The sequence below is a fragment of the Anser brachyrhynchus genome, assembly GCF_964034855.1.
Source record: "Anser brachyrhynchus genome assembly, chromosome: 2".
NCBI lineage: Eukaryota > Metazoa > Chordata > Aves > Anseriformes > Anatidae > Anser > Anser brachyrhynchus.
Genome location: NC_137695.1, coordinates 18970541 through 18988929, shown reverse-complemented (window position 1 = coordinate 18988929; position 18389 = coordinate 18970541). Strand labels below are relative to the sequence as shown.

Genomic DNA, 18389 nt, shown 5'->3' with positions numbered 1-18389 from the left:
TGCAGATTTCTATCCTTCAGTGCTCACAAAGCTCCTTCACTGTTTTGCTCATTTACTTCAATCTGGCGCAGATATCAGAGATAATTCTAGGGGAAAAAAAACACTGCTGCAGATCCAAAGGAGATGACAACTCTGCTAAGACAGTAAAACTAACTCCCTTTAACAGCTTTTCTTATGCTTTTTATGGATTAGGTTTTCACATATATAAGTTTGAGAAGCAAAATTCAGTATTTTTTAAATACTTGTTATACGAAATTCAAGAAAACAGATAGATCAACCTACGTAGAACATGGTCTGCAGAGATCTAACCTCCAAAGGATTAAACAAGCCAAAACAACAATGAAAAAAAAAAAAGCAGAAAAAGACCAAAACTGAGTACTTACGTAGAACACAAACTCACTCTGCCACTACAGATGACTCCATTCCTCACACACCCCAAACTATTTCCCTGATCATTTCACTCCTACTTTGAATCCCTCCATAGCTCTAAGATAACTTGGAAGAAAAGAGGACAAGTGCTCAGCCCCCACACTTTAAGCTCCGCAAAATTCCAACCCTTTTTATGTCACAACCCACAGGTGAATCTTTGCATCTTCTCATATTCTGCTTCCATAAATCTTTTAACTCATAACCACTTTAGCTTATTTACTTGCAAATTAACCTAATTTTGTTGATATCCTTTCACCTGAAACAGCTTTCGTGTAAATACATATCTGTTTCAGAAAGCCTTCACCTTACCTATTCAGCTATCCTGAAATCCAGTTTTCCCCACAGATTACCATGACATCCGTATTCTCTCTTTACTGGATTGCACATTTTCTATTATACAGGTAAGAATGTTTTCAAAGGTACTGCAACTGCTAGCTGTCCACACAAATAACATCAGAGCATTATGTGGAGCGCTAACCAGAGTTATGTAACGAAGACTTCTCTAGGGGCTGGGGAATATTCTAGAAAAATCAAAGCACTGTAGACCTTTTTACACTGATACTCCAGGACTCCAAACAAGACATTTTTTTTTCCTCCACTGAAAAATATTTTTAGTTTTTACCATACTAATATTATGCTGGATGAAAAAAGAACCCCCATATCCCTCCACCCCAGGATTTACAGGAGCAGCAGTCAGCTACCTGGCGTGGCGCTCTCCATCATGTTAAACAGAGAAAGGTGCGAGGAATGCTGTAACAGTTTAACTCACCGATAAACGGAATAGAAGCCAAGGAGTCGCCAGGCGGGCTGGAACCTGACGCTTTCCTTTCTTCTATCCTTTTTATGTGGACTTCTCTCCGAGCATCATTAGGTAGCCAACAGGTGGTGTCCGAGGCGGCCTCCTGGTCATTTACAGCAAGAATGTAGGACTGATGCCTCAAAGGCTGGGACGTTTGGTGGCCAGAGGGTGATTTGTCCCGCATGACAACTGTGTCTTTGTCATTGTCCTGAACATCTGTTTGCAGAATTTCAGGCTCGTGGACATCTTCCCTTCCAAAATCGCGACTCTTCTGTCTGATGGAAACATCTATGTTATCAGAGGTAGTTGAGCTCTCACTTGTTTGTTGAACAAGTTTGGCAGAAGCTGGAGACAAAGAGGAGGGCTGGATGGTTTTGCCAGTTTCTGTTTTGTGATCTGGGGCACCTTCTGCTCGGATCCTTGCCTGCTGGTTTAACAAACCGCTCTGATGCATGTGATTTACTGTTCTTTGGTCTTTGCTGGCAACAACATCCAGGCTCTGGTTAAGGGGAAACGATGGTTTTGCTGCATAGGAAGCCGAGCTCTTCACTGAGTTACTTTTTGAACTTCTGGTTGTGAGAGATGGCCTCTCTTGTGAAACAGCTGCAGGCTTTGAAATTCCCCCGGGAGTCTGTAAATCTCGAGAAGGCTGCAACATTTTTATATCCGGTGGAACTTTCTGAAAATGAGAACCAGACAGAGAAGCTCTGCTACCTATTCTCCTGCTGTCTGAAATATAACCACTTGGAGCCACAGAAAAATTCTGACCTCGAAGGGACATATGAAATGCATGTTGCCTAGATCTCTCATAAATACCTCGCCGATCGTCTTGTTCAGTAAACCCTGTCCACTTGTAAGTCTTTCTCCTATCTCCGTTTGTATCTGCAATCTGATTCTCAGAACGGAAGTTTTCTAGCACTTCACCCTGTTTGCTGAGATAATCCCATGAGCGAGCCCTGTGATTCCTAGCACTAATTGAAGGTGAAGTTAGCGTATCTTGTGAAGCACTTCGTGGCCACTCTTTCATCAACACGGGATCTTCAAGTCTCTCCTGGGATACACTTCGCTGCCGGATCTGCACAGACTGGGGAACCCTGTCATGAGAGGTGCTCCTGCGCCGTACCTGTGAAGCGGTGCGATTTGGCACCACTTGATTATAATCAGTCGTATTCTGAGAAGCTGCTCTTAAACTATCCAGCCTTTCCTGTATTGTTCGGGAGCCATACATGTGCATGCGCCTGTTATCGATGTACTCTTTGTAGGTTTTGTAGGTCTTCCAGTCTATGTGCTGGTGGGAGGTTGGAGAACTGTAATGATTAGTAGAGGCAGGGGGCGAGTCTGTGGCTTGAACAGGAGGTCTAGTGCTTGGGATTCCTTCTGGACATACTACATAATTTGAAGCCTTACTCATCGTCCCGGTTGGATCAACTGGCCTCGTTATTGGAGTCTGAGGAAGTACAATGGCAGTGGACACTGAAGAAGATGGTGATGTGGTCCGTGCTTTTAGAGCGGTTTGATCTTTCAAGCCATATCTTATTTCCTCTGTCCTGTGAGACGGACCAGTATGATTATTTCTACAAGATGGCAAGTCTACAGCCTTCTCAGAAGGCACAATAACAGTCCGTACAGTTTCATTGCAAACGCACACAGCTGTATTTGATTTTGCAATGTCTGTTGGTGATGGAGGCACTTGTATTTCCATTCTGTAGGCCCTCTCTGGCTGTGTCAATGCCCGTACTGGTCTACTGACTTGCTGCTTCCCCAGCGAGAAATCCGAAGGTAGCTTGTCACCAGCTTGTGCCATAACAGAAGTGGTGGATGTCAGGCGTGGGTAACATATTGGTGGTGGTTCGGGTATGTTGTGGGCATTACCACTGTAAGCTTCGTTGCCTTTCAGGTAGGCATCTTGGGAATATGCCTGTGGACAGAAGATTAAATGAGCATTAAGTAGTAAAGGAGATGGAAGAGTTCACCATCTAGCATTTGCACAATCAAACTTCAAGAGATGGAACACAAGTTTGAAATTCACAGTATATGTAATTTTAGATAAAATGTTAGTTTAAAAGGTTAAAAATAGCATTCCATCCTCTTAGTGAGCAGAAACAGAACAAGCAAAATCATTAAATACATCCTCTCCCCCAGCAATTCAACAGCTGAACTGGTGATCAATTCTAGGAAATAGTGCAGGTAGAGCACTGAGGCAGGTTTGCCAAGATCCATGAGCAGAAAACAGTATTTTTCTCCACCTTTATTTTTGCTTTCTGTCACGATGCTTTAAATACCCTCCCCATTTAGGCTCTGCATTGCTGGGATTCAGAATATGACAGCAATTGACAGGTTAAAATGGTGCATATTAAATTCAACTAGCACTAGAAAATTCTCCATTCACTTAATGTATAAAAGAACTCCATTTACTTCCCACAGTGCATGTGAGAAGTACACACAAACATACACACATACACTCCTCTCTCTAAGATGTCTTCTACATAACAGCTACTGTTCCTAAACATAACACGAATTAATTGAAGCAGTACTATCTGTTGTGAGCCAACACCCTATAAGTAATCTTACATTTTAAAGCAGACAGCCAGTACATGGTACACAAATTTTACTGCAAAAATATGAATAATATGCATCATTTTTTATCTTCAAGGTACAAAAGGTATGAAAATCTACAAATATCTACTACTGTCTACGCAATATTAGAACACAAATTAAAATTTCAAATTCATTTTCTTAGTGCATTTATTTGCATCTTTATGTTTGAGCCTGACTCCTGAGAAAAAAAAAGGTGATATATTACACTTAGCATGTTTCAGTAGCCTCCTTTTAGAAAAGCAACACTTATTATTATGAAATTAACAGAGCATACAAAAAAAGTCAATGAGAAGCACACAGCATACCTAAATGACAGCCTATTATTTCAAAACTTTAGCATGACTTTATATTCAGTTTAAACACAATGAAATAAAGAGCCAACGCAGAGCCTGCCAATGCAACTGAAGATTAAAATGATTTCTCAGGGCTTTTACACATTTAGGTGTGGTACAGTATCACAGCATTTCCTCTCCAAACCGTAACATGCTCAATTCCAGAGTATCAACGTGCCCTGTCTTAATACTAGACAGGTTACAAAAGCCCGAGCGCAGCCATAAATTAATACAGAGCAAAGTACAGAGGCGGGCGAGGCATTTAAATACTGCTGCAATAAACGTTATAGTAAGCATTAGTGAACTGCAAAATATTAAAGCACACTGACCAAGTCACAGGCACAAACCACAAATTAAGAGATTAGCATTACAAAGAGAATTCAGCTCAGACTATCTAGCTCATTTCCAACAAACTTGCTATTTCATATTCTTGCTTCTCGCACATCACTTGAGAAAAGCATGCCTTACAAAAATAATCAGAAATGGCTACTGTGCATTTCTTACCAGTGCTGTGACATCCTTTGAAAACTGCAGCTGGCAGAAAACAGGAAAACATAGTAAAAGCTGCTTACAGATGTAAAGACAGAATTATGTTGTCATATTGATGTTGGATACAGCAAGCTAAAAATACAACTACACTGATTTCACTGGAAGGTACCAACAGAGGTAAAGGGCAGTAGAGCAGAAAAAATAACTTCAGCCTCCTTCTGAGCATGTCCATCTCAGGCTTTTTTCTGCTGCTTGCATTTATCCCCTACCCTTACAGAAAACAAAATACATTTGTGCCATTTTGCCTTGGCGCATCCCCACAGCTGCCTGCAGAGAGCTCTGCTTCTATACAACACGACTTCCCTTCCACTACAGCGACATTACTGTCTCTCATTTCCCCTGGGCTGCTACCATCCCTGCTTCCTGGTGACGAAACAACGGCTTTATTATGCCTTTAAACCAGCACACCCCTTCCCCACATATATCTGAACATGACCACAAGCTGTCAGCTGACTGCAGCTGCTTTCATGCTGTACAGCTGAAATTGGAGGAATGATGCTGCAGAAACACTCCACTCATGTGATTTATTCCCCCCTCCCGATCCGTAGTAAAAAAAAAATGAAGCCAGATTACTACTGTATGTGGCACATTTAATGGAGGGAAGGAACGTACAAAGATAAATATTTCTAAATTTCTGAATCTTCAAACAAATGGTTGTATGTAAGAGCTCGATACGGTGTAAGAATAAGAAAAAAAAATTGAAAAAATGCCAAAGACCTGGAAAACAGATGGAGTAAGAAACTACTAGCATGCAAGACAAAACCAACCCCCCACCCAAATCAGAAAACAATTACTACTTTACAGAGCTGATAAAACAGTTTCAAACGTGGGATAGACATGTTACACCAAGACAAAACACACTGAGCTTATGCTTTTGTAAAACACGCCCACGACAGACAATGCTTCATTGACTTTGACAGCAGAAAGGCGAAATTCCAAAGCTGGTGTGATCAGATCATAGCTGAGGACTACAAATGAGTATAAAAATCAATTCCTACCTAGGTCTTGACAAAAATCAATCACAGATATTAAAACATCATCTTCAGAGGACAGCATTCTCACAGGGTCCAAAATAAAACTAGCTAGATCCACCACCCCCCTTTCTTTCCCAACAAAGAGCAAGTTTTCATGACTGCAGGTATATTTAAAATATAGTGTTATTAGAAATAAAAGGTTTCAATGTTGGAAAGTATACTTCTTTCAATCTCACTCCACCCAATTTCCAAGGAATCATTAAAACAAAGCTAAGCTTTCCTCCAAGGAAGATAAAAGTTCATAAAGGGCTGTGACATTTCCATAAAGGGATATTTAACCCATGTTTCATAATTCTCACTAAGGACCAAAAGAGAAATTTTGCAACTTATAAAGAAATGCAAAACATCAGAAATGATTTCCTGTTCAAATAAAATCAAGCTGAATGATGCATTATCAGCCTTTTTCTTGCAAAATATTTTAACTACTTTAACGAGAAAATGCTTATTTTTTTTAATTACAGTAAAAATGTGGAGTACATCAACATACTTCTTAGCATTTGCACACTATTTAGATACTTAGCATATTTTGCAGCTACATGTATAGTTATACTACATTAATTTAAGTGATTGCAATAGAAAACTTAGTATAAAAGAGTATTTGAGTATGACTTAAATTTAAGCATTTAAAAAAAATAAAAAAAGAAAAAGAAAAACCCAAACAGCCTTCCAACTTGAAATACATTCATAAAATTCAGATTAGTGACACTCCCACTTCAGACACCTACCAAGCTCCTCAAATTCCTACAGGAGCTAAGTACTCTGCAGTTAACCAGAAGTTCCACTGTGATCCAAAAATCAGTCTTGAAATGTTAAGCTCTTTCCCACCTTCTCAAAAACAACCACAAAACAAGCAAACAGAAAACCTGAAATTATGGCAAGCCTACCATACAAACACAGCGATTTAGTGTGACATTATCAGCTCTGACGGATAACAGCTCTGCAACCATTTCTAGAAGAAAATTGCTCTTACAGTAAGAATTTAGCGTGCTTCCAGTTAGTGGGTACAATTTCTCTCCCACCTTGCAATCTGCTTTTGTTTGCATCAAGCTTGCAAACTCCTAAGCCTAAGAATGGATTTCTTACTGTGAATTTGTATAGGCATAACCAGTTAAAACCCAAACACGCTAAAGTAACGCACTCATGCCTTATGCAGAACAAATTATTTTAAGCAAATAAAACATTCCACGTGACATTTTATTAACACCCCCCAAAATTTAAGGGAAGGCTTTTGCTCACGTTCATTATTTCCCACTTGATTTTATGCCATGTGATGTCAGAATAATGACAGTCCCTGTACAAGGATTCTTCCTCCTAGCAACAACCATGGCAAATCCCTAGACTTTCAAGAGCCTGAGACAACCTTGTCCTATATCCATTAGTCCAAACCCATAAAAGCATGTAGGCATACACTCAACAACAGGATGAATAAACAGACTCACTTCAACAGAATTCCTCGCAAACTTGGAGATAAGCATTTTGATGAACTAGACATCAATGCATCCGGCAGCTTGGAAGACTGAGCTTGGGGTGTTCTTCCTTCCTTCTGCAACCAGTTCTGCTTTACATTTAGGTTCCTTACTACTTCCTAAATTCTTTTCCGCAGTCCTAATTTACTCAGATTTAGCACAGACAGGAGCAGAACACCAGAAAATGTTTTCAGCTGTCCAAAAATGAAACATTTTCCATTTATAGCTTACTCTAGCAGTGTCTGTAGCACAGCTCAAGTGGTTTCACTTCATTCTGGCACCCAACACACACTACAGTCAGGTAACATTTAAATCAAAAACCAGAAAACCATACACTCTCTAAGAGACTTTCTTGTAAATATAGCCTAAACTAGGGTTAGGGGGTATGAAGAAAATTGTATTTTCTCACAGATACACTGTTAAAATAACAAAGTTTAAGTCTCTTCTCCTTTAGGTCAGTGTGTCTTCACACCACACCCCTCCAATTGCATTTGCTGCCAGAGCTTTAGTATTAACCTTCATGCGCATTAATGGCTGCGTCAGCACAAAATCTGAAAGTAAACAAATGCTGCTTATGAAAACATGGCTATTTATTAAAAACCAACCAAACAGAAATATTTCAGTTTCCCAGTGAAATAGCCATGTTGCTCCACTAGGTCTGATGTAACTGGATGGTCTCAGGAAAAACAAGACAATCGGTAAAGTTGACTGAAGCCAGGCCTGTCGTCATCAGCAGCTGGGGCTTATGAAACTCGAGAATAAATTTCCTTACACAAGCCTTTTTTTTTTCCTCCTCTCTTATTTTTAATGCAGGTGCGTCACTGGCAATTTCATAGTAAGTGCAAGGGCTTGAGAGCTGGCAAACTCCACAAAAACTTTGAGTATCAGAAACAACAAAGAAACGATCTTTTCTGCCCAGATTTGCCAGTATACTGAAAAATTTCAAGTCACAAGGTTTGTACCTGACTAGAAATAAGGAGGGAATAAACAGAAGGAAAAAAGATGTGCTTCATCTATCCTTCAGGCACTCTGAGTCATTCCCATCTAGATTTTTTTGTCCCCCAACTACCCACAGCAAGGAATATTTGTGTTCAAATTTGGATCGATTTTGAGCTATCAATACACATCTTCAGTGATCCATAACTTTAATTCTAAGGAAAGATTAAGATGTTAATTAAAAGACAGGCAAGAAGGAAGTAAATTAAGGAAGAGTACAAGATGTAGTTCTTCTCTCTCCCTGTCGCAAAAAGATACATACATAGTTATTAACAGCCCTCTTTTATTTTACTTTTAGCATTATTAATAGAATATCCAATGACATCTTGTGGTAAATGAAACTACAGAGGTCTTTCTGAAACTCTAGGGCAGGTTTTAACAGATTCATAGACTAGTCAGATGTAATGGTGACAGCTAGGAGTATAAGACATCAATCCAGATTCACTTCTGCTACTTCTGGGGGGCACTTCCAATGAAGATTTTTCTTTTCTTTTTAATTATTTGAAATGAAACTGCTGGAGATGGGCTGAAGGTTAGGAAAGATGGATTTCTGAGTAGGTAGCTGGAGAGGGAAATGCCAGAAAATGAAACAGGAAAAATCAGGGTTTGTTAAATACATTGCGTGTTGTTTTTCATTTATATAAATGTGTGTATACACACAAAAGAGAGACATTTACATATATTTACGTATATGCACAACTATTTACATATTAAGAAGCACTAGTTATAACATCAGCAAGCCATACTAAAAATAACTTTCCAAATATACAGCTCCAATTTAAACAATAGATCATATTAAAGATGCAATTTTAAAAGAGCAGTATTTTAAGTGCCTGACACTTGAAAATTCAGTGCCTTGTAAGCTACACCGTTCTCTACTTACACAAGGAACAATGAGCAACCATGCCAATTCCAACGTGAACATACCTCAAAAAACTGGTTCAAAAATCCTATATGTTAAGGACACCCCAGCACAAAGCCTATAGACAAGAGCTGTAACTAAGATAACTAAGGCTAAACTCTAACTGGGCTCAGCAATTTCAGGTTTCCCTCTGTGGGGAGTACATTTACATCGGTCCTTTGTGTCACAAAGTTTTTGAATGACTGAAGAATGTCATAACTTGACCATTTTTTAGTATTAAATTTGTCATCCAGGAGGCTATAAACCAGCAATAATTCTATTAAATGAACTCAAGAAATGGAATTATTTGCAGTCCACCTAAATGTGTCATCCTGCCTGTATGAAATCAGTGGTACTAATGCATACGAGATGGATAATTTCTCTCAAAAAACAGCTGCCAATGCTACACAACTTTTTCATACGGAGATCAACTTGAAATGCAGATTATAATACAACAGTAATCCTCCTCCTCATGGTCTCAATATGGTTACACACCAACTACAAGTTTTCTTTACACAAAACCTGTAGTGGCGAGACCTGAAAGATTGCTATTCAAAAGATGTCTGATAACCGCAGACTGACATTAATTATGAAACAGCTGAAATCTACAGCAAGAGAGGAATTCTCTGTGGGCCTTTTGGCAATAGGGAAGTATCCCGGTCTACTCTGAAATTTGCAATTCGGGCACTGTTGCCCTTTACAGGTTTTTTGTTTAAAAGTAAAGGCTATCAGTATATCCATCCCAGCCCTTCTTCTGCCATCTCCTTTTGGCAAGCGAAGTGACAAACTGCATTTATTTTCCAGCTGTCCACATTCTGCTTGTGCTTGATAAAAAACACCTCTCCACTTTGTTTCCAAACTTCACTGTTTAAAAAGCGTATTAACAGTTTCAGATTTTCATATAATAGAACAGAATGACAGCTTCCATAAAATTTTCCAGTGTCTCAACTGACATTGTGTCGCATGTGTTCAAAATGTGCACTTCTGTATCTATTACATAAAATGGAAACCGTTCAAAAAACATCTTTCCAAAGAAAAAATTGGCATCACATAACTGAGCTCCAGTCCTAATTAATTCAGTTCTCTCAGCAGAAACAGAGAAATTTGTTCTGCAATCTACAAAACTAACAAACCACCATTTGTTACGGCTTCTGACCGTCACTTCCTATTGCTTTTCCCCTCCTACGCCCTTTCACTCGCAGCCTCCACCAACCCATCTCCTCCCTGCAAAGGCAGCCCTGGCCCCAAAACCTCCACTCCTGATTTCCCTCTTCCATCCAACAGCACTCCCACCTGCCCTACAAACTGAGCAGAAGGTCCCCAGTCATGACATGCTCCTTGGCAGTAAGACAGGTGTTTGTACAACAGGCTGATTTAGTCAGGGACAGGACAAACAGAGCAGCTAATGGGAGCCTTCAGCCTTGTAAAAAAATGCTTCATCTCCCTAGCTGCTAATGACTAGGTTTCAACCCAATGTTCTGGTCAATGAGTCTAGCAACAACAGGGATATAAGCAGGAGAAAGAATAGGGAGTGACAGCTAAAAATATTACTGTGATTATTTTATTCCCTGAACAAACAAGTCTAAAATTAGGTATTTCTGAACGTTTTCATTGAGTCTCTGATACACCATGCTGGGTTCTCATCCTCTATTTTATGTTCTTTGCTCAGGTCAGCGTTTTAACTAAGATGACACCAATGCCAGCCTTCAGCACGGCAGGCTGAGGATGTGCACACCGTTAGAGGAGCCACAGACACCTCTCAGACAGCACAGCTTATTTGAAGTAGCCACTGTAACAGTTCATGTGCCACATTTTGGCAGGTAAGTAGTGACTATCCCATGCAGTTCAGTAACTGAGTCATAGCTTCACAGGAAATATTGTAGAAATTCAAGTGGCTACACATCAAATGCTTAACAAAAAATGAATGGAAATGGGAAAAAATCTTTTATTTCAATATAAATACCAAAAGACGACACACATGAGATATATGATTGTATTACACTTTGATAGGCTTATAACTAAATGAAAATCCAGTATTCCCTCTTTACAAAAAAAAAAAAAACAAAAAACTGCATTGCCTCTGTAAAGTTCATTTCTTTAAAAAACTACAGTTTTCTATCCCAAATCATTCTGAAGCTACATCTTACTGTCAAAATTTATGGGCTAAGAGATTAAAAGAGTTAATTTTACATGACTGACATGACAGGACAAGGTCTCAGATTAAAATACCTTACCTGTTACAAACATATTTAGTTATGAGCCCACTTGGGAAGAATCACCCTCTGGGATGTACACCAAGTTAAAATAAAGCTCTAGTAAATAAAATATGGAACGGAACTCCTATTTTATGTTCATAATCACTGCATTTAGATCTGTTTTTCATGTACTTGAAGTCCAAAAACTAGAAGCTATAGCTATGGTTTATCTTAAAAAGTTTCCTGACTCCTTTTCCACTGCTAATTAACACAAACTTACTTCTGAGCACTTTTTTTGCTACTTCCCTTTTATCATACCTGCTATTTCTGCATTTCCATCATCTTTGTGACCTGTATTTTCAGCCATTCTTTGTTTTGCCTATAAAATTAAAGCATTTGCTCCCCCCTCTCACCTCTCCTTTCAGTGTCCTTATCTGTTCACCTGAGTTGTCCATGTACACTTACCTTAAATATTCATAAATACAAATAGAATTTAAAAGTTGGATGACCCAATATGAGTATTTTAGTAGATATCCTGAACACTACAGCTAGAACACCCAGTGCTCCTCCTCCTCTTTCCTTCAGTTTTCTCATTCCAGAGTAGCCTGAAAGCCTAAAGGCACAGATCTGGAAGCTACGGATAACTAAGATGGTCCTCTTCACTAAGTTTGCAAAGGTAATCTGCTAAATTCAGCTGCAAGGTTAGACATCTGTGCTCAAATTCTGAAACTCTTCAAGCCAAAAGTAAAGCCGTGTGGAAATTCTTTTATATATATTTGTTTCTTTACACAGAATAAGCCGAATCGCCCAACTACCGATCGGAAGTGGTATCTGGAGATCATGCAGTTCAATCTACCATTCAAAGCTGAACTACCACCAACACCCTTGTCAGCCACTGCTTTGTCTAGCTGTGTCTCAAACTTCCACAGATGGCGATGCCATCTGCACTGATTCCAGTGCTATACGACCCTTTCAGAAAAAAAAAAAAAAAAAGCATAAAGTGCTACTATATCACACTTCCTGATGCCTAATTTGAACCTTCCAAGCGACTGCTTATGGCTGTCCTCTACTGCGAACAGTTTGTCTCCATCCTCTTGGCAATTGCTCTCTAATTGTGGACTGCTGTTACTTTACCCCTTCCTTTAGCCACCTCTTTACCAGACTAAATCGGAGCTCCTGAACCTCTCCTTGTAGGCTGCATGTTCCAGGACCCTGACCGTCCCTCTAGCTCTCTTCTGAACCTTTTCCAGTTCCTTCCCATCCTTCTCGAGGTATGCATAAAATTCCAGGTACAGCCTCGTCAGCGTGTCAGGTGGTGGAGTGTAACAGCTTCCTCTGCCTGCTGGCTGAGCTGCACACAAGAGCAGTAGTGACTCACGGACCCTGGTGCCCACTGCAACCCCTGCCTTGTTTTCAGCAGGACTCTTGTTCTGCCAGTTGCTTCCACAGTGATGCACGGTGGTTGTTATGCCTGACTCAGAGTTTTCATGTTCCTCGTTTAATATCACGAGCTGTCTGCTGCTCCAATTCTCAGGAATACCAAAGTCCATCCACACTGAGACTTCGTCATTCATCCTGTCAGCTACTCCCTTCTGCGTCATCCACACACCTGCTCGGTCACCAACCAGGTCACTGCTGAACAACACTGGCCCCAGCACAGACTGCTAGGGTACTCCTCTCATTACTACATATAAACTGCTGTCAAGCCATTGATTCCCACTCTTACCCACGTTGTAATCCATATAGTCAGTCCATACCCTCTCTTAGTTCCCAAAAGAGAATGGTTATCATGCTTTTGATACCGTCTCTTACTAAAGTCAAGGCAGAGGCAGGAGAAGACAAGACATCAGGTCTTTGTATCAGCTACCTATTTAAGCTAAGTACTCTTAGCTAAGCACTCTTCCAGCCCCTCCTCTCCAGTCACTGGACCTACATTTTCCCTGAGATTCCCACAACTATAATATTTGCAAAACACTGTCTGGTTACCCTTTATAACCCCTACTTGATTAAGCCCCAGCTGGTCTTTGTCCTCAGATATCTCCACAATGTTTTTGCACTCCTCCTTTGTTCCTTCCTTCCTTTTCAGGTGTGCTCCCTTTTCTTCCCTTTAGTTCATAAGAAGCAATTTGTTTAGATAAGCAGTCTTCCACTGAAATTCCTGAATTTCCAACACAAGATGGCTCTTTCCTGGGCTTGTAAGTCTTATTTAGAAGTCCTTGAAATGCAAAAGAATTCCTAGGAAAATATGCATTTTAAATACATCACTGAATTTTAATTATTTCTTTTTCCATCTGGCAAATAATCCCTTACCGATATTCTAAAGCAAGAAAAATCCAATTCAAAATATAAGTATTCCACTTCAGGTTGTTTATTTTAAACTTATTAATAGTTGATCAAAATACAAAATTAAATGTTTCAAAGTTATCAAAAAAGATCATTTTAAGTAAAAACGATCTCAAATTTGGGAAGGTGCTTGAAAAATTCAGTTGGCAAGCATAATTTTTTGCCATGGACATATCCTTTCCACCAATCCCCAAAGTGACATTTCCAAGATCAAGTCAATGAATGAACGTGACTGACACTGACTTCACTAATGACAGGATTTCACATGCAACTCCCCTCTAAGTAAGGAGTGCCACAGAGGGCAATGACACCTGGACTGCAACACTTTACTGTTAATATTGATGAATGGATTTGAAGCCCTGTTTTCAGAAAATTCAATACCTCAGCAGGTTCAGACATACACAGACATTTCTGAAGACCAAATTCAAGGTTTATAAATAGTGACCTAAAGGCAGGAACAAGCAACTGTGCTCTTTATGTAGCTAACCCAGCAATAAGTCATTAACACACCAAGCAGACTGCTGAGTACTACAAAACCTACCACACCCAGCATCATTCCTGAATATAATGAAACTGTTTCATCCTTATTGTGCAGGTAGACCTTTCTTTAGCTCCAACTACATTATCCATTAGTGCGGTGTGTTTTTCTATTTTTACCTAATACCTGTATTTGTTATCAAGTTTGCAGTTATACCACCTGAAGATATTTACAGGAAAATTTATGGCACCTGTCAAAACCAAAATTAAATTCCTTAAAATACTATACCAACTTATAGAATGTACTTCAGTGATGAGTGTGTTTTGATTCCTGTATTAATAAGGCTATTGTACTTTGCCATTTATCATTCATTCTGAACTTAAACTGACAGAACGTTACCACTTATGTAAGCTGTAGTTCATTCAGGAATAAGAATTTGCTGAGTCAGTTTATATTTTGTTTAGACATATGATTCACAAAAAAGCTAACACAATGTTAATAAAAAAAAGATTAAAATAGAAAAATAAACCCCCAAAAAAGATACAATTTCTCAGATGAAAAGAAGAAATTGCTTTGTCACAGAGAATGAAAGGAGTAACATTCTATGTTGTTACTCTGAAAACACACTGCATTTTAAGGGTGACCATTCAGCTTTGAGCAAATTTCTTCACCAAGTCTTATAATTAGAACAGTAGATTTTAACTTCCAATGGCTGAAGATTAATTATCACATTCTGGAGAGGAATTACATGCATTTTTTATTTGACTGAAGTTACAGTGGTGCATCATGTCTCTGAAGAATGCTGTTATTTTAGATGTGATTAAATTTCTCCCTCTCTGTGATGTTGTAAAAGGGAGAAAATCATAGGATTCTGTTGTATGATGCCATTCATTTCTATCACCTTTATCTTCAGATGTTGTACCTGTCATCAAAGACTGACACCTTTTCCTCAGTAAAACACGCACTGAAATAGAGACGATGACTTCTAGAAATACTTTTAGTCATCATAACTTTTGACTGCATAGCAAACTGCAGCTATCAGAAGACTTTTCTGATAGGCCTGAGCACGCTCAATGCTCAGTCTTGCAGAACACAGACAACATCTGTCTCTTCATGGCTTTCCTCTAGCAGATGCTATGCAGAACTGACAGTCCTTGAGGCAGGCCCACTTTTATCGAAACAAATGCATCATAGCCAAAAGGAGCATAAATTCCTCTGTGTCATATCATAATCATGTATTGACAAAACGTAAGAGCAGACCAACAGCAGTCAGAAGAAACTCATACAAGTTATAGAGGCTTTTGGAAAATGACAACTCCACCTCAAACTAATCCTCTTTTCACAGTCAGAAAAGGACACTAGAATAAAAAAACATAAATCACAATTCTTCATAAAAAAGCTTCATAAACATACCAACTGAAGGATGTCCTCATCTTTTGGCATAACACTAAGTTCCAATATGCTGTCACTGAAACACAAAAAAAAAAACACCACATATCAACTTTTGTAATGTGAAGTGAAGTTTTTTTCCAAAGATGATACATTAACTTCCATCAGAGTCTTAGCAGAAAGAAAAGAATAGAAATCTTTTTTAATACACTAGCTTTACAGATAAGGCAATGTACTTTGACAATTTTATTTCATTATTTACTATTAAGATTCCCAAGATACATTCAATGTTTGGAGCTTCTCTGACAGAACAAGGTAACAAATCTTTAAACACAAGTAGAATTTCCCTCTGTCTTCCACTTAAAGTCTGTTAGCACTATTTAAAATTGCTGGGGATATTCCAAAATAACCAAATCAAACATATTTATCAAATTTGCAGATGTAATCTGGCTGACTGAATTTGTCAGTCTGAATTACTGAAACCAAAAGCAGCACGTTACTTGAAGCGATAAAGATCCTGACGTCTGTACAGGTCAACCAATATAATTCAAGTACATGCAAAATCAGGACATGGAATATAAGATTCCTTGGTTATGCAAAAATATTGCAAAACAGTGAAATCCACAGCTAGTTCATATCAGAAAAAAACTATTTTCACAAGCAAGTATATACTTGTAACAGTAATACAAAACAGCTGAATTCTTTCTCATTTCATCTGAGATAACGTTAACACTGTTCACGTTCATTACATGTGAACTGGAACAGGTACAAAGAAGGGCTACGAAAGATTGCTTGTACAGACTATTTTATCTAGACTTGCAAAACAGCAAATTAAGAGATTATACCTGTTATTTAGGAATCTCACAATTCAAAAATATCACAAGAAGAGAGGATATTTAAAGAAACTGACCAATACCAACACAAGTACCAAAGAACAAAACCTAACTGGACAGATCAAACTAGAACTGAGCTTATCTGTACCAGGCGGTACAATTCACTGCTGAGAAAACACAGAAGTAGCACAGAGACCGGCCACCAATTCTGAGTACATAAAAAAGTCTATGAAAGGACCGAGAAAGATCTCCGTTTCTTCCTCCTGCAGAACGGAAAGTCTCGTCTCGAAGATGTAATGTGCAATTTATTATGCTTTCACATGTGAAAAACGTTTCTATTCTGTGGTTCCTTTTCCATTTGTTACTGGCCACAGACGTAAGGCTGCATTCCAAAACTGCAGAGTAAGGGTGTTAGGTTTCACAATATTCCTAAACCATTATTAATCTTGGAAAAAAACGTGTTCTCCAAACAGCATAGATTAATTTAGCTTTAAAGCCAAAAGTCATTAGTAACAGGTTTACATTTTTCTTTTAAATCTATGCACAGCCAGGAAAAATAAGTCTTCAAAAATGTTTTTACAGTTTTTCAGAATATTGAATTTTAAGACATACAAGAATTATTTTATCCTTTTTGTGTATTTAGAATGTATACAATATTTTGTATTTGTATTTACAATGTATACAATATACAATGTATATCCTGTATATTTACAAAAACATTTCCCATTTTGACTGAATGCATAAACAGCAAAACTACTGTCAAAGAATCATATAAAATAGTGTCCATCAAGAGGGACTTTTGCCTAAATTCTTCAGTATGGGTATTAAACTACTTACCAGCTGTAAAAAAATAAAAATATGAAAGACATACCCTAGTTTGGGGCATTTACAGTGAAGTATTCAAATTTCATTGCTACACATGGGTAGCACATGCATTTTTGTTTAGTCATAGTTCATATTAGGCAGCTTATGGTTTGATATAATCAATGCTTATTTGTAGGATAAACTTTGAAAATTAAAAACTTACATAGCATTGCCCATCTTCAGATACTTTATATATAAATGAAAGTTTCCCACTTATATTTCAACATAGAACACACTTCTTACAGAAGTATAGTGTGCTTTTTAAATACACATTTCTCTTTTAAAAAAAATTAAATCCATTTACACCATTTAACACCTTCTTTAGTAGCCATCCAAAAGAGGGAAGTGGGTCTATTCAGGAACAGCACTTTGTACATCATTCAAACAGCTATTCAATTATTCTACTCCTGTTTGCCTGCAGAACGTTCTGGAGACAATTTGGATCTTCCTACTTTTTATTTTTCAGAGAGCTCTCAGAGTATTCTTCAATTCTGGTATCAAAGAAGGGCGTTAAGGAATACCTTTCAGGTATGGTACTATAACATGCATGTAAATTAGGAACTAGAAAGCATTAATAAAAACCGAGACAGAGAAGAAGTGGCAGCTTACACTAAAATATTAGTTACAGTATTATCAATTCTCAGAGGTATCTATCATGCAAATGACTTTCATTACACAGAGTAAAATTTAAACTTCACTCAGAGGCACCAAACTAAAGCACTATGATGGGTTGTCATCGTTACAACTATTTTCTTGCATTATTTCACATACATTTCTGAATAACCTCAGCACTTTCAAAAAGAGTTTGCAAAAAAAATGGAATAGACTTAATCATTCTAAATCCCTAAATTTCCAAAATCAAAATAACAAAAAAAAAAGCAGTTGGGAAATCAGATTTTTTTTTTAAACAAAGAACAATAAATAATTTATGGAGTTTACATTAGTAATCAGCACATCTCCAAGCTGATTATGTAAACAGATGAGAATAAATTCTTAATGGACCAAACTAACAACTAAATGTAAAGAGTAGGAAATGCAGATTTAAAAATAATCTTAGAACTAATCTTGCAGGAAATGGTTATTTCTGGAAACTCTTTTGAGGTGTGCCATTCATTATCCAGAGGAAATAATCAGTGTAAGCTTAAATTTATTATCTCCAACCAGAGGAAAATAGATAATGTCC

General features: G+C 38.2%; 1 protein-coding gene across 5 annotated transcripts in view; it reads right to left on the bottom strand.

Moving 5' to 3' along the window:
• ARHGAP21 (Rho GTPase activating protein 21) overlaps positions 1-18389 on the bottom strand; it is a 123973-nt gene that overhangs the window by 27893 nt on the left and 77691 nt on the right. For 3 of the 5 annotated variants that reach the window (XM_080583226.1, XM_080583229.1, XM_080583225.1), the window contains 3 exons: positions 15534-15588; positions 4663-4692; positions 1199-3146 (listed from right to left, as the gene is read on the bottom strand). In XM_080583226.1, the coding sequence (XP_080439352.1) occupies positions 1199-3146; positions 4663-4692; positions 15534-15588 (2033 nt within the window). The remainder of the gene's footprint in view (positions 1-1198; positions 3147-4662; positions 4693-15533; positions 15589-18389) is intronic. The other 2 variants (XM_080583228.1, XM_080583227.1) reach the window with 1 other exon arrangement.